Genomic DNA, 26,125 nt, shown 5'->3' with positions numbered 1-26,125 from the left:
TTAAAACACAGAAATTATTTTTTATTAGATTTTTTTTCTGTTAACAACACTCAATTTTAGCAAAACAGCAAATAGTATGCAATCTTTATAAAATAAAATAAAAAAAATCTGGTATTCAAAAAGTAGTTAAAATGATCTTTTCTGGCAACAAACAGGATATTCATTTTATTCCAAAACCGTATGCTTGATGGCCATATATTTATAGTTTATATTTATCTATAAAATATTTAATTGTAACCCAGTTTTATTTAATTATTTTTATCAACGTCATATGGAATTCGCAAAACATGAACTAAAATACTGGCTGTCTGCCTAGTGTGGAACATATGTGCAATCAAAAATCCACTGTTGTGACCATTTAAGTAAGGGGAAAGTGTAGTGAAACCATTATATTAAAAACAAAAAGATGACAGACAACATAAAGAAAAACAATCACTACAATACAAGACCTAACAGCACATCTGTGTTGCACTCCCCCCTCCTAACAGGCGAATAATTCATATTCGTTTTTTAAAGTGCATCTTTTAAAGACTTGTCTCATGAATAATTATCCTCACACCTCTATAGAAACACAGACAGTAAAGCGTGCAAAGTTAAAACTTTTTTAAAAATGATGTATTTACATCTCACTGCTTTGTTTGTTTTTTTCAGGTGCTTGGCATTTCTATTTTCGGAGCAGGTTAGGTTAAATGCACACTGGTAATTAGGTCTCTTCTTGATACAAATCTTCGAACACTGCTGCATGCAGCACGCCATGCTTTCAGATTTTTGGAAGCTTGGGTGCAGTGATTATAGGGTTGTTCTCCTGTAAATACTGCCGACCTGCAGTCTTGTAGTCGTATGTGCAGTCGTGAGTTTCAGCATAGCGATGTGTTGCACAGAAGTTATTTCCACATCTGAAAAATCACGCAGGACAAGACACAGTTAATAACCTGAAAAAATAAAGTCAACACTAACTATCAAACAGGGTAAATGTAGAAATGCCAAATGTAATAATGAATTTAGGTCCATATTTTCATAGCATGTGCTCAAGTCTTTAATGAACTCCTGTTTTTTTTTTTAACAGAGAAATATTCATGTTCACGTTACCAAATGAGAAACAAACAACATGAAGTTGATGGGAGTTCATTAAAGAGTGGAGTAAACGCTTTCAAATTATAGCCCTTGTAGTAACAAATTTATGAGGTTTCTTTTAGTATTTCTAAATTTCAGTCAACAACTCTTAAGATGGAACAGCATTTTATTAGGAAATAGGCATTTATCAGTAGCATTGGGTATCATTTTTTGGGGGCCAAATCTAAGCTCCAGTGCAAAGTTTAACTTTTTTCTAAGTGTACTAAAATATTGTTCAGCTCAGTTGCTTCTTGCTCATTTTGAAACATAAGTGTGTTTCTACACGTGCAACATATGTAAAAACATGCAACATATGTACTTGTATAAAAGACAGACAACCAGGCGTCTCTTTATATCCTCAGAATATGATGCTCTCACTTTGTATGTTTACATACATACTAACATCCCATTAATCAGTATTTGGAATAAACACTCTATGTATATAAACTGGGTATTTGTAATATTCCAAGCCATATTCCGAATAACAGGATATATTCTAGATAGTGGATACATGGCCTAATAGAACAGACTAGCTTATTTCTTCCACAAAAGCTTAAAATCATCAACAGTATTCATTTTGCACTTCCATTTAACTTTGCAAACATGAAATACAATGTGGAAACGAGTGTCATATCAGAATGAAATAAAAAACTTCCCCTAAAACATTTTTTTTTTTTCTTTTTTAATGTTTGAAAAACATAGATGTATAGTGTACTGGAGTAGACAATTATGCACAGTAAACAATACAACATTTGGCATTGTTAACTATTCTGAATCAACATGGAGAAGTGGTTCTCCAGATTATGTAAAACTCTAGTGTAATGCATGTGCGCACTGACGCCTCCACTACATCCCTGCTGCTGGGGCTATGCACATTAACTCAGGAGTCAAAGCTTTGTAAATAGTACTAGTATTTATTTTTAAGCTGCTTGTGAATGCAGTTTTTTTCTTTTTAAACCCAGTGACCCACAAAGGATACTCTTTTGTTTGTGTTGCTGTTCAATTACAATTTAACCCCAGAACACTCTAACCAAAAGTTTATGCTAGACAAAAAAGGCCAGAAAGGAGAAGTTTCACACAGGAGCCAAATATGAATTGTGCTCCATTTCTCCCCACATTCCTTTCTTGTAAATTACCTGAACGATCCTCACATTATAGGCTCAAAATATCTGACTGTGTCATGACCAGACTTTTTAGATTTTTTTTTCACAGGTCTAGAAACAAAAGCCCAGTTTTAAATGAGTTGTTTTACCGGCACTCGTAGCTGGTAGCCAGTCCAGTTTTCTTTCTGCATAAGAAGCAGTGCTTTGAGTTTTTCTTTTTTGTTTGGATGGGAGCCTTCATGGGGGGAAGGTGATATGTAGGAGTGCCTGAAACACATTAATACATTATAGATATCCCTTAAGAACAAGTACAAATCAGACCTCCTTTCATCTTTATTGGATTGCAATATTAATGAAGACGCTGCATGCCAGGAATCAACATTAACTCTGGTCCTTTCCTGTGTTGGGTTCTGTTATTTGACATACTGGATTAAATATTGAACAAAATATTCAAACAAGGCTCCCAAGTGGCGCATCCAGTAAAAGCACTCGTATAGAGTGCAGGATGCGCCCTATAGTCTGGATGTCGCTGGTTCGAGTCCAGGCTATTCCTTTGCCGACCGAGGACGGGAGTGGCGAACAATTGGCCGAGCGCCGTCTAGGGGAAGGTAGGGTCAGGTTGGCCAGGGTGTCCTCAACTCACCGCACACCAGTGACCCCTGTGGTCTGGCCGGGCGGGTGTAAAAATGCGGGCGTCTAACGGCACACGCTATAGAAAACAAATATTGCATGAAATGTATTCGATAATTTAACAATTATATAACAGGATTTATAAATGACTGAATGAAAAAGATGTCACGCAAAGGAAACAAATTTCATCTGAAATAAAGAACACATTCTATTGTACACAGAGCGATTCCTTTGCCTATGACAATTTGATGGGGTAGCTACCGGTTTTATTTTACTCCTGAAAGATTACTGTATTATGGTAATATCTTTTTTTTTTTTTCAGCTCATTTAAAATGACTAAAGAGCTGCTCTCAGCATTAAAGAGAGTAACTGAACTTCCTATTACTTGCTCCAGTTAACTAATGTGACAACTAGTCATATTAACCCCATATTTTCACATTTCCAGTCTTTAACTCTCATTGTTTAAAGAAGTAAAACGCCTGTTAAACAACAAAGTAATATAATCCAAGTTCCCTTAAGCACTCTCATGGTGTTTGTTTCTCATTTTGTAACATTTACATAATTTTTTCACCTTTCCAACAAAAAACAGGAGTTAAAGACTGGAGGAAACACTTCTGGCCCACAGTATCTTGCTAGTTAAATATGCATCTGTTGGAAAGTGATGTATTGTTGGAAAGCTGCGTAATACACTCGTTATAAAAATGTACAATTCTGGTTCTGTACAAGGGGTTTTTACCTCCAGAATTTATAACCCTGTTGTTATCTTTTGCCTCTTCAATTCTACACAATTCTTGGAATACGCAATATACAATTTGAAACATGGCTAATGCTCAGCCTGATATTCTGCCTGTAAATATATGTTTGGGAAAGCTGGTTTCCTGTAATTGGGACAAACAGCAAAACCATGCTGTCAGAATTTAATACATTCATCTTCTCCAATGTTAATCACGGCATTCTGTTCAATTACATTTTTAAAGCCGGATTAAACGTGCTATTCTTTTCATCAGCTGTTGAGGATTTGACACAGCAGTCCAGGGCTTTCTTAATGCAAGCTGTCAGCTCCTTGAATTGGGTACAGTCAGTGTCTCCTTAGCTCGAGTCAGGGACATACCAAACAAAAAACATTTCACTCACTCACCTACTCTCCTTACTGAGCTAGAAGCCCCTCCACTGAAACCATGAGCAGGCTGAAATGAGATTCAGTGTCACTGTTTAAAAATACAATGTTGAGGAACAGACAGCCACCAGATACAGTAGTTACCCTGTTTCGAACAGTGAAACAGTAATGCATAATGGCTGATATGATTCCAAATTGCTCAAAATATCTTTTGCTTTAATTCTACGTTTAAAGTAAGCGTAGCTAACAAAACAGCTCCATACATTTTCTTCACAATCAACATCCATTCATTATATAGGTGTCAAATGTGCAGTTTTGGAAGAAGACAAAGATTACCTGTGATATGGTTTCTTTGTAGAATGATGAACTCCACACACAGAGTGAACTCCCAGTCTCCATGTTGCTTAGGTCAGGAGAAAAACAAAACAAACAATCTCTTTCCCATAGATCCTTGATATAAACTTGTTTTGGTGCCAAAGTAGTACTCCTCCTCTATAAAACATCCCATATCCTTTAGTGTTGTTGTCCAAATTAAAAAAAAAATTCAGTAAAGACAAAAACCAGGGGAAGAAGGTGGGATATAGGTGTGTGGAGTTCATCATTTTATCAAGAAACCATATTATAGATAATCTTCGTCTTCTTACCTTGTATGATGAACTCCACACACAGAGTGAACTCTACCAAAGGAAACAGATAAAGGGTGGTAGGTCAAATATTAGTGGAAGAAGCCACAGACAACACAGAGTGAGTAAAAGTGGGCTGAGAGCAAGACACATTTAAATTTTATAAAAGGTCTCGAAAGAGGCCTAGATAGCAGCATTGCAGATGTCCTGGATTGGGACGGGTTTACATTTTGCCCAAGTAGTAGCAGCTCCTCTTACCGAGTGGACTTTGATAGGTCCTGGAACAGTTTTTTCTCCAGTTCATAACAAAACTGAATACAGGAGGTGATCAATCTTAAAATGGTCTGTTTTGACACAGACTTCCCCCGAGTTTGTGAGTTAAAAGACACAAAAAGCTGTCCTGATGCTCTTTTATTGATAGTTCTGTGAATGTAGAAATTCAGTGCTCTCCTTACATCAATTAGGTGGTGTCTAGCAGCCTCTTCTGATTTATGTGATTTTGGGTAAAAATCATGAAAAGTTATGATCTGGTTAATATGAAAACGTGTTCCCCCTTTAGATCGGAATTGGGTCTACAGACCAGGGTGCATCAATCACTAGTGCTTGGAGCTCACTTACCCTCCTTCCATGTCAAGAATTTTTCATTGCATGTTGCCATGGGCTCAAACGGTGGTCCCATATATATATATTGAGCTGCACCAGAGAGTAAACTCTCTCCATTTTCCTGTATAGGCTAGAAAAGTGGAAGTTTTCTTTTTTTCTTTGAAGCAAGTAAGATATTGACTACTTGTTCAGATAGCCCCTGATTTGTTAGTTTTTGCTGTTCAATCTCCAGGCAGCTAGCCGTAACCATGAAGGATTGTTGTGTAGCAACCTCCCCTCGTTTTGAGACAGTAGATTGCAGGTCACTGGTAAGTGCACAGGTCCCTCCTCTGCTATGTCCAGGATCTCCAAGAACCAGAACCTAGGCCCAGTAAGGGGCTACCAGAATGAGAGTGACTTTGTCTCTTCTTGTTTTCCTGAGCACCACTGGGATTAGTGGCATGGGAGGGTACATTAAGCTGTTTGCCCATGAAATGGAAAGACCATCTGTTGCCATGGCTGCTTTTCCTGGAAACAGGAGCAAAACAGTGGCAGCTGGCTGTTTTGTGTTGTGGCAAATAGGTCTATTTTTGGGTGCCCTAATTTTCTGAATACCTCTTGTAATACCTGTGGTTGAATTTTCCACTCGTGAGGCACCATTTCTCTGCTCAGCAGGTCTGCGAGTCTGTTGTCGAGCCCGGGTATGTATGTTGCCTGAATAGTGATGTCCTGTGTCCTGCACCAGTTCCAGATTCTTATGGCTAGAAAGCAGTGTCCATGATTTTGTGTCTCCTTGGTGGTTTATGTATTTTACAGCTGTGGTGTTGTCGGCAAGAACTAGTGCTGCCCTTTTGTTTAAAAGCAGTACAAAGTGTTTCAGTGCTAGGAAGATTGTTAACAGCTCCAGATGACTTATATGGAGGTGTTATTGTCTTGGTGACCAAGAGCCTTGGACCTGGTTTTCTGATAAGTGTGCTTGCAGAGTAATCCTGTGCACTCCATGCTGTTGTGGTATCAGAAACTGCCGTATGGTTTACTTGCTGGGGAGGCAGAGCCTGCCTTGAGCTCTCAATCTCCTGCAGCCACTGAAAAAAAGATATTTGGTTACTGTTGGCATCATTACCTGTGCAGGAGTTGGTTGAGTAGACACTGTAGGAATTTCAGTAATGGCCGCCGCAGTTTTCGGAAGCATGCCTTCCTCCCTGCTGTCATGGATGTGTTTGGATTTTGCAGTTCTTTTTCTCGGGGGAGACAAGGGGCCTCATTTACTAAAGGTTCTTATGCCATAACACGCGTGTTATCCAAGGATAAGGTGTGTGCTAGATAATCCCGTATTTATCAACCACGATAATGCGCAACTTAAAGCATAAGACGTGAGATAGCACGCACGCCTTACAAATAACACGATGGGTACATTAACATATTCTGAATATGCAAAATGCATGGTGATGTACTCAAATGAAGTGGCATGAGAGCACTAATGAGGCTAATGATATTCAGATGATATTTACTAAACTGTGGTAACCATGAAGCACACCTTACATCGCGTGCTAGATAGCACTGATGGAAAACAGGTGTTACGAGCCGAGATCCGTCTTAAAGCTGTCTGTCAGCACAAGGTACAGGTATATATATGTATGTACGATACTACACATCCGAAACTCTGTAAATAAGTAAGACTCATTTTAAAATAAATGTGTTTATATACTAAAATTCACATATACCAGCCGACTGCATAAAAAAAAATAATAAATAAACAAACTTTTGAACAGAAATGCGTCTATATACAGGTATATTATGATGAAATAAAACTGTAGAAACAAAATAAGTAACAGGACATTGAAAATAAATGTGTTTATGTAGCCTATAGACATAAAAAGCATGCAAAGGCTGACTATGCAAACGAAAAAAAAAAATGGTCATAACTTACTATGCAAACAAAAAAAGGGACATACCTGCATTCATACGGACATAATTGAAACACGGTAATATAAATAAATAAAGGAAATTGGGTTTACAATCACAACAGCACATAATATCAAACAAGGAAGTGTTCTCCTAAATCACATACCTGCATATAGCACACTTTTTTTTCTTCACACGATTTGGGTACAGCTATACCATTACCTGTGTCAGCTGGCACTGGGGTCGATACCTTCTGCATACCTGCTTTTACTTCTGTACAAATAATTCTGTACCTTCACAGCGTAACCATTTTGCACTTTTCTATACACAATGATTCTTTGTTTAGCCACAATAGATTACACAGTAGGCTATGTACAGTATAGTTACTCCTAGTTTTTATTACCTGTGCATTTCTTGCAATTGGTGTCTGCGAGATCCACGTTGTAAAACACGTGGATGGCATTTAAATGTACACAAATGCGTTGACCGCTGAAATATGCCACCTGGTCTAAATGCCTGGTCCATACTTCGTTCACAGTTTCATTAATGTAGCCTAAGGGCTGCAGACTGATCTAATCAATGATGGATAAAAAAAAAAATAGGCTACGATGCTGTATAAGCGGAATGCTTTTTATATATACTGTACAGCCATGACAGTGTCTAGGTAGGATTGTTTATAACTTTTTATATATTTTTGCGATCCTTTCAAACGCGATTTATATTTAGTAAAAGTCAAGAACTGACAACTGCGTACCTCAATCTCTGCTCATTCCTTTATAGTCAGTGGCCCCTATGTCGTCACTTTGTTAAGACGTGCCTTATCTTCTGTTATAAGGCACGTCTTGATATGCTAATGATTTCCATAGCACGCGTCTTAATAAGCGGCATTCACTTTAGTAAATACCAACTTATTTATAGTTTTAAGACACGTGTTACGGGATTGTGTTAACACGCGTCTTATGGCTACTTTTAAGAACCTTTAGTAAATGAGGTCCAAGGTGTCTTGTTTCTTCCTGGAACTGCTTGGTCTTTTTGTTGTGGAGGATGAAGAGAGGGTTCTTTACGATCGCGGAGCTGGAGATGAAAGAGCCCTTCCCTTGTGTGTCGGTGTGTCCGACATGTCAACACACATCAGACATACATGTCTAACACAAGAAGGTGAAAGAGGGGAACCACACTGAACAAACAGAAGGCATGTGTACAGCACACTGATAGAAATGGAAAGAAACTGTACAATGAAAAATAAATACTATATACCTTTTTTTTTTCTTTTTCAAACAAATGACACACAATAAACCTAATAAGTCCAGACCCAAGCTACGCAGGACAAATTTGGACAACAACACTAAAGGATGTGGGAGGTTTTATAGAGGAGGGATACTAGGGAAACTTTGGCGCCAAAAAAAGTTTATATCAAGGATCTCTGGGAAAGAGATTGTTTGGTTTTCCTCCTGACCCGAGCAACATGGAGACTGGGAGTTCACTCTATGTGTGGAATTCATCATACGAGGTAAGAAGCACATGTTTTAGCAAACTGGTAGGCTTATTTTCATTTTAAAACATATCAGGTACTACACTAGGTTTAATAAATCTTTGTTTGCAGGTCATTTCACCTACAGGGTAGCTTCTTTCCGGTCAATAACCAATCAGCTGCTTCCCCTATTGACTGACATGACAGTAACATGCTTTGATCCAGAAAGACACTACTGCAGTGAATTGAATAAGGAAGTAAAACAGAAACAGACTTCCTGGAAGGCAATCCAAACTGGGATTTTTCTATAAACTAAAATGAAAATACATGTTTGCTATAACATGTGTTCCTTCAAAAATGCACATTTGAGAGCTATGTAGCTAATGGAAGTACAAAATGGTTAAGATCTAGGGGGTTATTTATTCTTTGTTCATACAGGAGATAGATCTGCTGTTTGGCAAAATCTCATTTGAAATGATGTTCCATTTGATGTGTGATAAGGAAAGTGAAGGTTTTATCAAATTGTAAATCAGTTTGGACAGGAAGAATTTATCAAGGACATAACTCTTTATCCGCTTAGCCTCTGAGACCTGACAAAAGATAAAGTAATATAAATAAAACATACCATGAATGAGCTATCAGTGTCCTTTGGAAAGAGCTGGAGGTTTGCAAGAAGGGGCCCACCGTTTGTGTAGTGCCTTCTCCTACAGCTTCCCTGCAATCTGTTCCCGCTTGTGCCTCGTGCCAGCGAAGCCAGGATTCCTAAATTATTCACAGATGCCAAAGGTTTGCTGGACGTCATATTTGCCATGTCTGTAACATTGGGTGATTCTGTTTTTGATATGTCAGGATGCTTGCTAGGGGAGTCCACGGTTACACCCTGAAACCTCGCAGTTTGGGTCGGAGAGACACCTGGGATACCAGAAGAGTCCCTGGATTTCAACACAGAATGGGAAGCAATGGGTCTCAGGTTGCCGTATTCAAAAGGTTCTGGTAATCTCTGGGGTCTAGCTAAGGAGCTGGAGGCAGACTCAAACATATACTGTAGGGGGACTTTCTTGTCCGTCTGAGAGGCTTGGTCAATGGTCACAATCCCAGTGTCCATGTACTTGGAGCTCATCGCTTTGGAAAGAACAATAGACTGCGCAGGAGCAGCTGCTTCTTCTGTTGATCCAAGACCTTCATCTACTGGTTCTAAATTTACAGCTGCACTTATGTCAGTCAGATTTTCAACTAGCAAATTAAAAGCATCTTTGCAGGTTTCAGCTAAAGCATGGTATTCTCTAAGGGAATGTGAGAAGGCACCTTCTATTTTGGTTTCTGTTTCCACTGTGCTGCTCTCGGTTGCTTCCCTGTTCTGCAGGGATGTGACAGGTGGAAGGACTGTGTTTTTCAGCAGTTTTGAGCTCCCCAGCTCTACCCGCGACACTTTAGGAGGCGACCAGATTTTGCTCAGTGGGGATGCCAGTATTGGACATTCCCAGGTTTCTTCCTCTTTTACAAGGTAACTGCTGGAGGATGGCAATGCTTGGCTGGGGGGGGTGAGCATGGAGAGTGCACTATGTGGGGAGGCAGCAGCAGTTGCAGAGGGGTGCTGGTCCCCAACTGGAGGTAGGCACGATGCAGGGTTCAGGGCCTGGCTGATGTGAGGAAGGACCCGGAACAGTCGGTGACGAACAGCATTCAGGGAGCCACTGGAGGGGAGAGGGCCCACGGGAGGGCTTGGTTTCACCTTGGCAGGTTTCTTGGGCTGCAAATACACACAAGACTGGATTTAACATCTTAAACTAGATTTATTAATGATTGATGGATGTATAAAAAGAATCAGGGCCATAACATGTATTGTGACCTTCATCATGACCTTAGTACATCAGCACACCCCTATTTAAAACCCCTATTTAAAGTCCTGAGCTTTCCTCAAGGGCATTCCAGATGAAGCAAAACAAATGCGAAGGGCCTCCGTTTGTGGCTGATGATACATAAAGCACTTGCGATGCAGAATATAGTACCAGGGTAGGTTTTTTTTAATAACGGCTTATTGAAGGCAACAAAACCTGAAAACAAGGTTAGCTATTATACTGTATATTTAGCCCACCTATGAGCCCATAAAATGTAACATTTGTTACATTGTACGTGTCATCACAACATGGGACTAGAAGCAATATAAATACTTCTCAATGTTCAAATGAATTTAGGATTTACCATCACCACTAGGGTCTAGATCTTACTCCAAGTCTGAGATCAAGGACTTGTACTTTACATTTGATAAAGTCTATGGGTCTGATTTTATTTTTAAAATAATCTTGGAGGGGGTTGAGAAAGGATATTTGCACAAGAAAGAAGGTAAAAAGCTACCTTTTTGGCATGTATTTTGGGAGAAAAACATTAAAAGAGGCTAAAATAGCATTTGTGAAATCCGTGAATTATATCTCAATATAGTCTCACTTCCAGCAATAGGCCAAAAGTCTAAGATGGCTCAAGAACAAAGTTTCACTGTCCGTAGTTTAGAGCAAGCCTACCTTGTTACTGAGGTTCATGTTTTCCATCTTTGCCTTGAGCATCTTCATTTTATTCATAGTGATTGAATTATCCATGATCTGCTGGCTAGATGGTGAAACATCGCTTTCTTCATCCTCTTCAGTATACAAGTTGTACACCGAGCCTCCACTGTAACACAGAACACAATGGTCTTTTCATGTATATACTGTACATAGCATGGGGGGGGCGTGACGAGGATATTAGAGAGGCGCCAATACCTGACTGGAAAATACTTTGACTTCCTGCCGAATGTAAAGCTCCACGATAAATGGCAGACTCGGTGGGCCTCCAGGATGATTGACTCAATCAGCTACCCAGGCAGGGATCACGTTTAATCTGACCAATCCCCATCCACAGAGCTTGTGTCATTCATTTTAAACATAAAAAATATATCTTAAAAAAACTTTATTAAAGATTAGTTGCTTATTTAAATGTTGCACCTTTGCCGCTGTCCCAGCTGTACTGTATCCTGGTAGAACCTACAGCACGCTCAACGCTACAATACTGTAACGACCCGGCGATTTCCATCGTTGCAGGACTTATTGACTCTCCCATTTGTTTGTCTTATGTTTCTGTATTGCATAATGCTTTGCAGCGCCACACCACTAGCTAGCAGGGGGGGGGGGGGGTGGGGTGTGGCATGCATTGGGGTCCAAATGGCATGCCCGGGATTGGTGAAGGCGGATGGAGTTTAATGTGAAGAGCTAAACAGGAATGCATGCCTGAGTGCAGTTGTGCGAGTGACAGAAGCCGTCTCAGTGACAGCAAGAGGTAGACTGGAATTTAGCAGAGAGACAGATATCTTTTTTTTTTAAATTTTTTTAAAAAAAAAATATTATTTTCTCCTAATTTGGAATGGTCAATTATTTTATTATGTTCAGCTCACCGCTACCACCCCTGCGCTGACTCGGGAGGGCGAAGACGAACACACACTGTCCTCTGAAGCGTGTGCCGTCAGCCGACCGCTTTTTTTCACACTGCGGACTCACCATGCAGCCACCCAAGAGCTACAGCGTCGGAGGACAACGCAGCTCTCGGGCAGCTTGCAGGCAAGCCCGCAGGCGCCCAGCCACCCAGACTACAGGGGTCGCTGGTGCGCAGTGAGCCGAGGACACCCTGGCCGACCTAACCCTCCCTCCCCCCTGGGCGACGCTCGGCAAATTGAGCGCCGTCCCCTGGGAGCTCCCGTCCTCGGTCGGCAAAGGAATAGCCTGGACTCGAACTCGTGACGTCCAGACTATAGGGCGAATCCTGCACTCTACGCAAGTGCTTTTACTGGATGCGCCACTCGGAAGCCCTAGAGAGACAGGTTTCTATTATTTTGTTTTGCTTTGGTGTGGTCTTTAATTGTTTTTTTGTCCTGTGCTAATAAACTGCTGAATTCGAGCACGAAGCTACTGCCTGTGTAGAGCCTGCTTTCATTTTACATGCGATGTTACAATATGTTATTTTAGGAAAATCATATTTTTCTAAATATTGTACTGCTTGCTAGAAGGGGGGCGCAGACAAAAAAAAAAAGAATTCTCCGAAGGGGGGCGCAGCAATAAAAGTTTGGGAACCCCTGCTCTAGAATCTTAAATTTTCTCATGATTGAGCACTTTCAGTCTAAATGATTTACAATAAGGTTTACTGAGAAAAACTAAAACCTTTCTGAATGAACCTGTCACAGTCTTGGGTATGCCTCTATAGCTAATCAAAGCTACTTGCTGAAAGAGTTAAGTGACAAACCTTATTGATTCAGAGAGAGGTGTTAAAGTGCCATCTCCACGGTCCACAACCCGGAACAAATTTAAGTGGTCCCCTTCACGATAAACTAGTAAGGTAACCTGCTTGTTGGAAGGACCCTTGTCCCAGACCTCATCCCGGGTTGGGTCTGTGTACTCTGTCATTTCCATCACAGGGTCTTCCATTGGAACTGGGAAGAAAACAATGAGCGGTGTAAGAAAGGGCTTTCCAAAGGAACTAACTACAGTACCATCAGATCAATCAGAACATGGTTACTTAGAGGACCAAGAATGCTTTCTGACCAAATATCGCACCTTATTCCTTTCAGGTAATATTGGCTGCGGGAGGTGAATCAGGACTACTATTGTAAATATCATGAGAATTTTTTTTTTCTTGTGTATCACATTAAGAACCAAGTAGAACTATAGCAACCTGTGTACATTATTACCCAAAACTTCCATTTATATATTTTTTTTGAGAATCAATAGGTACCAAGTTAGTAAACTGTGGAATTATTATAAATTGTGTGAAATCTATTAATCAATTCTTGAGGACACGGTGGAAAAAGCATGATTGAGAACAGAGGATGGGCAGCTCATGGCTAAGATACATTTACATAGTAATAATGACAAAAAACACATACAGTTGTACCCAAAAGTTTACATACCCAAATGGAAACTTATAGTTTCTAAAAATTTCTCGCAATCAAAGAATTTAAGGAAAAATCTTTTGTAGCAAAAGTTTTGCTTTTGTAGATAAGGAAAAAGTTACGAGAAATAGATGTCTACAATTATTTATTTCAGCAATTTTTTTTGCAAAGCTCCAAAAATACCAATTCAAAAGTATTCTTACCCTTTAATGCTATGATGGTATTGTCTACAAGGTGCTAGAAATGTCAATATGATAATGAAGAACCTAACATTAGAAAAGTCTAGAAAATGCTGGATGTAGGTGAACATTCTTAGAGAGTATAAAAGGGTTAGGCATAGGATGATTGCTGTCATTACCAATAAGTCAATATGGGAAAAGGCAAAGAGCTATCTGAAGACCTTCCGGAAATGATTTATTGTCATAAAGCTGGAGAAGGATACAAGAAGATTTCCAAGCATTTGAGTATCCCAATTTCATGTATTGTTTCTATTATCAAGAAGTACAAGACTCATGGTATTGTCACAACGCTCCCTCGGTCTGGAAGAAAGAAGGTTCTTTCACCAAGAAAAAGTGGGAGAATTGTGAGGAAGGTTAATAACAAATCAAGATTGACTGCCAAAGATATCAAAGTGAATTGGCTGCAAGTGGGACTGGGGTTTTCCATTTCAACCATAGGTTGAGTATTGCATGGTGAAGGTCTCCATGGTCGCCGGCCAAGGAAAAAGCCACTCTAGGAAAGCGTCAGAAGGACAATCGCTTAAAGTTTGCAAAACGGCATTTGAATGATGGATAGGAGTTCCGGTGAAAGGTTTTGTGGAGTGATGAAACAAAAATCGAGCTATTTGGTCACGCCATTTCGTAATGGCACAGGAAATTTAGTTCCAATACATGGTACGATGGATTCCATAGCATACCGAAAGATATTGGCCAATCATCTGAAACCCTCCTCTATAAAACTTGGTTTAAAGCATAACTTGATGTTCCAACATGACAACGATCCAAAGCACACATCAAAATCTACTTCTGAATGTAAAGAATAGAATGGCCTAGTCAAAAGTCCCGATCTAAATACGATTGGGAATCTTTGGTATGAGTTGAAGAAGGCTGTGCACAACAGAAGTCCTCGGAATTTGAACGAACTGGAACAATTTTGCATTGAAGAATGGTCAAAAATCACTACAGAATCATGCCAAAAGCTCATTGACAAATATCCTAATTGTTTAAAAGAGGTTATTATTGCTAAAGGTGCCTCAACTAGCTGTTAATTTTCCTTGTCAGGGTATGAATACTTTGGAATTAGCATTTTTTGAGTTTTGCAAAAAAATTGCTGATATAGACATCTATTTCTTGTAATTTTTTTCCTCATCCACAAAAGCAAAACTTTTGGTACAAAAGATAGTTCCTATAATTATTTATTTGTTTTCAAGAAAATTCTAGAAATTATAAATTTCCATTGGGGTATGTAAACCAAATCGGATCTTCAGTTCTACTCGGATGGAAGTTTTTCTCACAGACCTTGTGCATAATGTTGTTTATGTGTCTTTAGTTTGGGAGATACTGATGGATAAACATAAAAGGATAACCATCATTTTAGTATACTACACAGATGAATGAATAACAAACTTATTCAAGCGTTAAAGCTTTGGAAATAGGGCCAATCACTTAATACCTGTGGTATTTGATTATTTATATTTCAAACAAAACAAAAAACATACATACCTCTCCTGGTATTGATGGGCCCGCCTCGCATGGCTAGCACAAGCTTCAGAGTACACCCTTCTGAAATGCTGAGGAGAGATCAGGACCACTGATTAACACAGTGCGAAAAACAAAGCATTTTGGGATTGCGAGGAGAGCAAGGAAACAGTTTAAGAGTGTAATTTGATACCAGTTGGGCTATCATATGTAACAATGTATTTAAATTGAAATACTAGGACTCTCGATTAAAGGGCAGCAATTCTTATGAACAAGCCTATCAGAACTCTGAATCAGTGTTTGTAAACTTTGACTTACTTGTAATCATTTAAGCTATACTCATCTTCTAGTTTCACATTGTTCCAGATTAAATTCTGCTGGGCAACAGGAATACCTTAAAAAAAACAAAAACGAAAAAAAAACAATACCACTATTAGTCAAGAGCATGTTGTATTTGAAAATACAATAAAAAAATACAATAATAAAAAAAAAAAACATGGTAGACTGCCCCAAGAAACTTAATTGGTACATGACAACATGAAAGATGTATTCTTTAAGTTTCAAGTTAATAACTTTCAGTGTAAAGCAGTGGTACTCAACTCTGGCCATCGAGATCCAATCCATTCAAGGTTTTTTACTCCAAGCATGTTCTAATGTAGTTAACTGAAGCTGTTACTAATTTAGGACCTGCTTGGAATAAAGACCAGGACTGGAATGGATCTCAAGGGCCAGAGTTTAGTACCACTGGTGTAAAGTCTGTGAAACACAAGGTAATGAAACAAAAATACATTATTTAGAATTCAATAGAATTAAAACATTTCCAGACATTTGTCTGGTGATTCATGACCTTAACCTTTTCAGCGTCAAGAGGTCTTTCGCTAATGTGCCAATGACTAGATGTCTCATCAAAAAAGTATTGTTAAACATAAAGGTTATGACAGTGTGTGGGCCTATACAATAGATTTTTAACACAGGATTTGGATTCCCAATGAAAGTGAATAGCAGAGATTCCACTTGTTATATATGCAATATTAGTCATAACTTGTGATGAAAATTAAAGTAATTTAAACTGACAAAATAACAGAGGTGAGGATTTTGAACCAGCATAGCAAACTTGACATTGCACCCACACAAGCATGCTGCAGATTCCTCACGGAAGTGTAACACATCTCTGAACACAGAGCCATGACTAGCACACAATCACGCAGCCACAGACTGTAGGTTGAAAGGCTGACTAAGGCAATGGTTGCTCTATAGTCGATTCTGCTGGGTGATGTAATGTGAGGACAGTGGTGGTGAATTCATTACACATAGGGGAAACTGTAAGGGTCTTTAACAGTGTTTTATACAACAGTGTGCCATCGCCACCTACAGGGGACACTATAATAATACATCATGTCATGCTAAAGCTGATAATATTCCACAATCATCTTTAAATTTACCCTAAATATAATTCAGTGGTGTTTGATTTTACTACACCTTCTGTACATTATACTTTAACAGAAAGTACAACTTATTGTTTCCATTCCTCATAGGGAGTTTTAGCTGTGGGGACACCCTCTTCTTCTTGAAACTGGATTGTCACTATATCACTCAGCAAATCAGGCATGCATATTACAGTCCTTGCAGCAGTAGGACGTTACAAACATTCAAGCGTTACACAACATTTACAAATGAGAGGAGGTCATTTGGCCCATCAATGCTTGTGGATTATTCATCTCAGAACTTTGTCAAATCAGATTTTAAAGGCTCCATCAACAACACAGTCATGTAACTCATTTCATACTCTCCCCACTCTCTGTGTAAAGCAGTGTCTCCTGCCCTCTGTCTTAAGTCTCCACTCGGTTTTCAACTGTGTGGTCTGGTCTGTGCTGACCTTAATATATTTCCTAGGGTTAACTTTGTCAACTCCTTTTAAGATTTCAAAGACTTCAATCAAGTCCCCACTATTTCATCTTTGTTCTAGACTAAATAATTTGAGTTCCTTTGACCTGTTGTTGCTCAGGAGGCAAAACAGTCATGATTTGATATTTCACCCATGGTACTGTATACACCGAAGGTGTACTAAACGCAGGAGTAGTGAGGATTTGAACTCCGGCCATGACCATCTGGAATCAGAAATGTGAACATAGCCTGGTGTACCCAGGGCCGGATTAAATTTAATGGGGCCCCGGGGCTGTTATCATTTTGGGGCCCCTCTTTGCATATTCATTTGTTTCCATTTACATTTTACTACCACCACACTTGATTAATATTAATGTCAAATTATTCAGTCTTAGCTGATCCATATTTTACCTGATTCGATGTTTGAATTAGCTCCAGTTTTTAAAATGAGCATTGACCACAGCGTTAGTCACTGGCAGTTTCAAATACAAAATGGGAAGTGCAAACTGCAGACTCTTTTATCATAATAACAAGTTACCTGGAAATGTGTTGTCCTTATCTCTTATGAATATGTACGTGTATAATAGGTTTATAATAAATATATATGCAGCCAAAAAAATGTTTAGCAAATAATACAAGTATAGTACACAATGCTTTCTTATGTAATGTTTTTTTTGTTTTTATTATTATTATTTGTGTCAGCAGAAACAATGTTAAAGCCCTGTTCTTCTAATCTGAAATGGTTATCCAGTGATTGATTTGCAACCTTTGGGATTCACATACACCGGCATATAAAACCTGCATATTAAAACCTGCATGTTCATACACCTTTGGAGCAAAAAAAATTCCAGGACTTTTCCAAAACATTTAAATACATTTCCATGACTCACATACCCTATTTTTTATTGATCAGCTGATTATTTTGTACTATATTCTGAGAAAAATAGCCATACTGTACCAATTAATCTAAAAAAGACCATGAAAAACATTCATTTAGCAATGCATCAACAACAATAAAACATCATGACAGAAATACTTGTTTAAAATAGAAACATAAAATAGAAACAGTTTTACATATTGTAAAGGAGTCAAATGTAAGTAGAGTAACTATTGCACTACCATTAACTATCTGCTTTCATACAAAAAGGTGTCAAGCCTACAGGACTACAAGCCTACAAAGTCCCTGTACTCCCTCTGCACATCATCACAGACAAACCCCTTGATGTGGTTTGCAGCAACAAGTACACGCATGACTACATTTTCTGCACACATTCTTCCTTGTTGACCACCATCAATCGTGGATCAAGACACTACATATAGGCATATAGGGCTCTGAGCCTAGCTTTCTGTAAATTACTGCATATACGTCTATAAATAGGCATTTTACATCAGCTTTTCTCCTCTCCTTAAATGCAATTGATATCTGTTAATCCATTCGTGTATCTCAATCACAACTGAGAAACGCGTTCATAGTAAAATTGATTTAATTTACGTTTTTTTTCTATGAAACCACTAAATGGGCAAATCGTAAGCCTTACATTTTCATTTAAATCCTGAAGCAACTCATCTTTATTAATTTAAATAGTTACTCGTCATAACGATTGTAATAGTGTGTCCAGCAAAACGCTTTATTTTTCATTATAGCTTTAATAAAGATTAGTCGCTTTAATAAAGATTAGTCGCTTATTAACATGTTGCGATCTCATTTGTACGTGAAAAATGAAGGCTTAATCTATTTAAAAGACGATTAAGTTGTTTGACAGAAAGAAATAACTAAATTAAATCAAATACATTACTAAATTAATCCCTATAAATAAATAAATAAATGTATAAAAACAGGGAAGCAATATGAAAAAATAATAGCATGGGCGGTACGATAATCGTCTGTTTTGATTAGAGGGCGAGCATTCATTGCATTATTATAGAAATGTTATGCAGTCTATTTATTCTAAAATTGCTCAAATTTAAATTGCTAATTTATCCTACTTACTGTATATAAGAGACAAGAACTAGTTATGTTCACACAAAACTGACTATTCCAAGTACAGTATCACGTTAATTCAAAGAATCAATATTCTGTTTAAAAAATAAATAAATAAATAAATAAATAAATAAATAAATAAATAAATAATAATAATATGTAGTTATCTGACTGGCTGCAGTAAACAAAAAGAAAGACTAAAAAATGAACATAAAGTGCAAGTAATCTTCTGTTTCAAAAAAATGGTATTAACATCGCTCAAGTCTCAGAAAAAATAAAAAAAAATAAAAATAAAAGGATCAACATGGCTCAACAAAAGACATTAAAGTTGAATCTGGTATCCTCCACAATTGAAATTGGTTGCATGCCATTTGCGATGGTCTCAATAATCAACCGTATTATGTTTTCAGCCTGAATTTTATCGCATTTCATAACATTTCGCTTGCATGTCTGGGCCCCACCTCCTCCACGCTAGATCCTGCTTCAGTATACACAGACTAGGCAGCATAGGCTTGTCCGTCTAGTACAGTCTGAGAAAGGGGGCACCTGTTTAGCAATGCCTTGAAAGGTTCTTGTTTTAGCTGCAGAGAGGGTCGGCACAGCTTTTTTTAACGGTTTCAAATGATTTTGTCTTGGGATTTGGCACTTCTCCCTTCTTCACACTCTCAACATACTGGCTGACCAGGGGCCACAGCTGCAGAGCTCTCTCAGGTATATTAACATTTTCTACCCATCGGTGTTGGCAAAATTTGAGAATGAATTTTTCACAGCCTGTTATTTTAGTAAAATCTTTACTTCTTTAATGCCCCACTCACTTGCTCGACAACCATTACAAGTGCCCACATTTAACAGTGGTTTATTTAAATCCTTCTGCACTTGCGCCTGTATAGTGTCAGAGACTTTCCAGTTCACGTTGGGTTCATCCATAGACAACTGCAAAAGGGTCTTAAATCCAAAGGCACCCTCTCGGTCCTGCATTTTCTCAATCAGTTGAATTGACAACAGAACTGGCAGAAGACACAGGTGTCGTTGTCCATCCATCAACAGTCCAAAGCATCTTTGACCACTGTTCCATAGTTAAATTTCAGTGTTCTTGTGCATATTTTAGCCTTTTAGTCTTGTCCCACTTTCTTAAAGGATGTTTTGCAGGAAGAACACCTCTGTTAAGTCCTCATTTCAAGACTGACCTTCTTGCTGCTGATCTGATAGACAACGACCCCTGTGCCTTCTGCCAGTTCTGTTGTCAATTCAACGCTTGTCTTATCGTCAATTATTGCTCATCCTTGTTTTGGGTCTTCCAGTTCTGGGTTTGTCAATTATAGATGATGTTTCGCTGTACTTGTTGATTATGCTTCGGATACCACACCTTCAAAATCGATTAATGCGAGCTATTTCACTCAATGTTTTTCCTTCTTTATTGTTAGAATAGTAGAAAACACTAGTGGAGACTTTGAGTAAAATATTGATGCTCATAATGCATCAAAGTAGAAAAATGCAATGTCTAAGACTTTTGCACAGCAGTGCACCAGATGTATCATGAAAAAGTAGGTCACTACAAACTACAGGAGATCCTATCCACACCTTAGACAATGTCCATGCATAGCTCCAAAAAAGCCAATCAAGTGGTTTCCAAGATAGACTTAGGACAGACGGAGGGAGACACTTCTTCACACAGAGTAGAGAACGGATGGAATGGGCTACCTAGTCATGTTGTTGAGGCAGAATCAAGAGGATCCTTCAAGACCCAACTTGACAAAGTTTTAAGATAAATCATCTACTACAAACAGGCACTGATGGGCCGAATAGCCTCCTCTCGTTGATATAACACTCAACAGCATGTAGTGTAAAAGAAACTGACTGACAGACAAGTACTGATGGGCAAAATGGCCTGCTGTCTTTCGTCACTTTTCATATGTTCCAAATGTGAATGAACACACTTTCTGAAAGGAAACTGATGATGGATCAGAAGACACTTTCCCCAAGCCTGAAAGTAAGGCACGGTTAACTCTTTGCTCTATAAAGTCTGTGCCAAACCACAAGTGCTTTATCAGTTATGCTAAAATTGTAAAATTGAACAGAAATGTGGAACACTGCAGCTTCAAAAATATAAAGGTGTCACCATGCAAGCACAGGGAAAAGACTGCCAAGTTGCAACACATTATGAGCAAATAAATGTGGTACCCTCTAGTCTTAGTATCTTGGCCTTCACTGAAATCACAGTCTCGAAAGGCAACACTCGCAGTTCAAAGCAAGTTCCAGTGAGAGTTTCAATGAAGAGTTCCATTGTCTCAAGAAAGAAATCAACCATAAATGCAGGAATACCATCCTAGCACAATAGCATACTGATAGAATTATACAGTGGCTCCAAAGTCTGCTCTTCAAGCTTATACAAAATATTTACTAAGTAAGCCATCTCTTATGAGCAGTGGTACCTCATTAGGTTTGGGTCAATTCCAATCCCCTTTTAAATCAATTCCAACTGTACCCCTTCTGTCGGGAGGTTTCAGCTAAAGTACCCTTTACAATGTTCGCTCACTGAATGGTAATACAGTTGCAATAAAAGGAAGAATAATCTGGTTAACACATTTCTTTTTTCCCCATTTATTTAATATATAATTTTACACTACAGTCTGGGACTGACAAATTGCTGAGACAGAAAACCAAATCAATAGGCTTCATTCTTAAAACTTAATTACATGTCTTTGGGTGCAACAAATTAAAATGCTGTATTTACGAATCTTTGGAAACACTCACATTTGCTTTCTATTGGGCAAAGTCATTACAAATAATACAAAATAGTCTACACTGTAAATGTTTATCATGTTACTATTTACTTCCCACCTCAGCATAATTGTGTGCCGTTTAAAATGTTTACAGTATCAAAAACATTAATCTCAAGATAAAACTATAATTAATTACTAACAATAATACAATAATACAAGTATTATGTCTCTAAAATAGCAATTCAAATTCATTGGGGATTGATTTAAAAAATGAATTGGAATTGAAAAACAGGAATTGATCCCAACCCTCATCAATTTTCTAGGAATGTAAAACGACTTGTAGTGTGAAATGTAATGCCTATTAACCCCACTCAGACCACTTGCTTATTAAATCTTTGTATCCCTGAATAGAATCAGTTCCCTTTGTAATAAGAATGACGTGCCACAAATGCACTGGAACCCCAAATGTCATCAATTTAAACACAGAGTGGCTAGGAGGGATATTTGTTCTTCACTATCGCCCAAAAATATACCAAGACTGGTTCAACATTTCATATTCAGTTAGGAATTCATGATTATCCTTGTAAAAAGTGTCACACACGGTTTGAACATTTAAAATAGTGCTGTTGCTTTACAAGCATTAAATATTAAACTCAATTACAAGAACCTTTTTAATTTCTATTTTACTTGATGAGCTAACAGAGTTTGAGAATTCATTGTATAACTTATACTGATGCAAGAAGAAAGGTTAAGCCTACATTGTTAAGTGAAATAAGGAAGAGTGGGGGAAGACTGGGAAGGAGAAAGGAAAAAAAATGCTTTCTCTACACAGAGGGGTAAATTATAGAAAGTATATAGTAAAGTCACCATACTAGCACAGGGAAAAGACTGTCAAGTTACAACACATTATGAGCAAATAAATGTGGTACCCTCTAGTCTTTGTAGCTTGGCCTTCACTGAAATCACAGTCTCGAAAGGCGACACTCGCAGTTCAAAGCAAGTTCCAGTGAGAGTTTCAATGAAGAGCTCCATTGTCTCACAGAAAGGAAGCTTGTAGTGGAACGGTTCTACATTGTCTTCGTTGAAGAAGGGGGGCTCCTTCTTGTTAGCCATTGCTGTCTTGCCAAGACTGTTTCAAGAGGATAACTGGGCATCCAAATTCGCTACCAGCTGCAAGACTGGACACTCAGAAGTAGTACAGACATTCACCTTTAAGTGTTGGACCTAAAAAGAAAATAAAAATGTAATTATTTCTCCTTAACTGTTTCTATTTTGTTTAATATACATTCATATTTTAAGACTGCAGCTTGTCTGGTTCCTAGTAGCTGATTGGTCTCAAAACCTTGTCAAATTGGATCCTAAAGGATCTCAGTTATTCAACACCACCAAAATAACTAGGTACCCTATTCCATACCCCCACCACTGTGTGAAGGATTGTCTCCTATCCTCTGTCCCAAGTCTCTCCCCCCTTAATTTCCAACTGTGTCCTCTGGTCCTGGTTTCTGTGCTGCGCTTAGGGTTAGGGTTAACAAGTTTGAAATCTGTACCCACAGATAGACACTGTATGGCACAGGTAGGGAGGGCTTAGGTCGGCAGGGGAATCCACGGCTCACCGCGCATTAGCGACCCCTGTGGCCGATAGGGCACCTGTGGTTCTGCAGTGGAGCCGCCAGATCTGTGTTGTCCTCCGGCACTATAGGTCTGGTGGCATTGCTGTGGATCTGCAGTGCGAAAAATGACGGCTTGGCAGGAGCACGTTTCGGAGGACGCGTGTTCCAGCCTCCGTTTCCCGAGTCGGCAGGGGGGTTGCGAGCGGTGAGCCGGGGATACAGATAATAATTGGGCATGCAAAATTGGGGAGAAAACCGAGGTAAAAAATTGGCGACGACTAAAAATTAAAAGAAATAAATAAATAATAATAATAAATAATCTCTAACAGTACTATTAATAATACTTTAATAATCTCTGACATTGTTATTGTTCTAGTTAATTAAAAAAGGTAGGAGGTTAAGTAAAACACTTTAACAGACCCTCAACCATAACTCAAACAGCCACTTTAGTCTCCATGCCATGTAGACCAATGAGCGATTTAGAACTAGGACCACTTTTACAACTGCTACAACAATCATTGAAATTACAAGTTTAAAAAAAATTGCAGCATGTTGAGCAAGATCTACACTTGAAAAGAGAAGTACCCTGATCAATTCTGACAGTAGTCCTTTAAAGTTAGTGCTTCAGATAAGCAACAGTATTGCAGTTACAGGACAGTCCTATAGTCAGAACAGTCCTATAGTAATCTTGTATGTATACAGATGGTACCAAATAGGGTTTACTCCATCACAGGGATTTTAATTACAAGCTCAGTTACCTAAAAAATGAGTAAACAAAAAATATGCACACAATGTACACATCAACACTACTGTAGTAGCATCAACAGCGCACAAGTACAGTATTACTACTACAAGCCTCTATTGAATGAGTAACTGGGGTATTTTGGGGGTTAAATTGCTTTGGGCCACTTACTGCAAAGTTGATTCTCTCAGAGGGGGAACTCTTCTGTACCCCATGTGCCTTTGTCCCATCCCAAAACGGATTTTGATATGAAAACAGCTGGCAAACATGGCATAGATGGCAAGTTGGCATGGGGTCTGGTGCAGTATTTCAAAGCAGATATCCAATGGTTGCCCTGTACGTGATCCATATGTATTCTTTTTTTTTTTTTTTTTAAGAAATGCAACCTGTTTTAGTCAACTGAGTTTAGTGCTTTTCCCATTTAAGTACACTGCTGTGCAAAAGTATTAGGCGTGTTGCATTTTTCTACTCTGATGCATTATGAGCATCAACAATTTATTGAAAGCATCCACTAGTTTTTTTTTTTTTTTTTTACTTTTATAACTACCTTGACTTGCATAAAGAAGGAAAAACATTGAGTGAAATAGCTTGCATCACTTGATTTTCAAGGTGTGGTATCTGAAACATAATCAGCAAGTACAGAGAAACATCATCTGTAATTGTCAAACCCATGACTGGAAGACCCCAAAAGCTGTCTAACAAGGATGAGCAATACTTGAAGATAATATCCTTAGGGAATAGAAAGAAGACAAGCATTGAATTGACGACAGAACTGGCAGAAGGCACAGGTGTTGTTGTCCATCAAGTCTCATCAAATATCACTCTTGAAATCAAAACTTAAAGGATGTGTTTCAGTAAGAATATATTTGTTAATAAAGGGGAACAAGACTAAAAACCTAAAATATGCACAACACCACAGAAATTGGACTCAGAAATATGTAACAATGGTCAAAGCTACTTTGGACTGTTGATGGATGGACAACGACACCTTAAGAAGCTGACGAATAAGAAGCCATCAGCATCGTCTCTTCTGTCAATGTTCTCTTCTTTTTATGATTTCATGAAGAATAAACCTGGCTTGTTTTGTGCTGATGTCACGTTCATACCTTCTGTAGCCTAGATCTTATTTCCGTCAGCACATTGATTGCCCAAACGTTCGTAAAGTACAGTACCAGCTAACTTGGGAAAATGTGGCTTTGACTTACACAGATTCTGCTTAGTTCAACATACATGCCAGGGGCATTAAACTTAGTAAGAAACCAGAACTGATACGCATCATATTGCACATGAATGTGTGAATACTGAGATTTTTTTTTTTTTTTTAATGTAGTTAATTTTATTTATTTAAAGCGCAATATACTAGAATATGTTTTGAATGACTTCAGAAAACAATGGACACCCCTTTAATAACTATAGTTACCGGTCACTGTTCTGTCAACAATGCCAGCGTCTGTGCATCCCTTGTGATCATGAATGACGATGACCCTATGCTTGTTTTATCTGGCACCATTGCAGCAACACTGCAATAGGTACACTCAAAACCACAAAGGATCAAGTGACAGAACAGGCAGGGACTAACTTACCACATATCATCCTCGCAGCCAGTCAGGCAGCGAAGGATCACAGATGGTATTAATCCCGATAATGATTATGCGCAACAAAGACGGGTAAGATGTTCTCCTTTCTTTCTTCAGATCAAGTTTGGGCTCCCTTTATATAAATCCAGACCACACTGACCCGGCAGTGACTAGCCTCCAGCTACAGTCCTGCCGCTTGCACCAAACCGCCGTCTAGTCGACCACAGCCTTCCTTCTCGGTTGACCTTTAAAGTCCTTGTATAACACCAACATGAAACAATAAAAACACGATACTTTAGGTTTTACTTTTATCTCGGCTCTTGCGAGCCATGGTAACTCTCTGTAAACTCGCCAGTCTCTTTTGATTCACAAGACACGCTCCAACAGGTATCCGACATCTCAGACAGTCCAGCGAAAACGTACCCTTTATGACATTTCTCGATTGACAGGTATAG

At 38.6% G+C, this 26,125-nt stretch overlaps 1 protein-coding gene across 4 annotated transcripts; it reads right to left on the bottom strand.

Annotated features, from left to right (window-relative positions):
• LOC117416049 (AN1-type zinc finger protein 4-like) lies at window positions 1–26,125 on the bottom strand. Of its 4 annotated transcripts, none has more exons than XM_034027077.3 (10): window positions 25,677–26,123; window positions 22,671–22,965; window positions 15,472–15,547; window positions 15,178–15,245; window positions 12,811–12,997; window positions 11,064–11,211; window positions 9,170–10,294; window positions 3,985–4,033; window positions 2,366–2,483; window positions 1–896 (listed from the first exon to the last, which is right to left on the bottom strand). In XM_034027077.3, exons 2-10 carry the CDS (start codon window positions 22,852–22,854, stop codon window positions 761–763), a joined length of 2,091 nt encoding a protein of 696 aa, XP_033882968.3. In that variant the 5' UTR covers window positions 22,855–22,965; window positions 25,677–26,123; the 3' UTR covers window positions 1–760. The 4 variants fall into 4 exon arrangements, 1 of the variants encoding a protein (XP_033882968.3); XR_009329059.1 differs by lacking the exon at window positions 1–896 and adding an exon at window positions 4,300–6,253 and having other exon boundaries at window positions 2,398–2,483; window positions 25,677–26,125; XR_009329061.1 differs by lacking the exons at window positions 1–896; window positions 2,366–2,483; window positions 22,671–22,965 and adding an exon at window positions 4,300–6,253 and having other exon boundaries at window positions 3,984–4,033; window positions 25,677–26,125.

The sequence above is a fragment of the Acipenser ruthenus genome, chromosome 7 (assembly GCF_902713425.1).
Source record: "Acipenser ruthenus chromosome 7, fAciRut3.2 maternal haplotype, whole genome shotgun sequence".
Taxonomy (NCBI): Eukaryota; Metazoa; Chordata; class Actinopteri; order Acipenseriformes; family Acipenseridae; genus Acipenser; species Acipenser ruthenus.
This window is presented reverse-complemented; position numbering and strand designations above follow the sequence as displayed.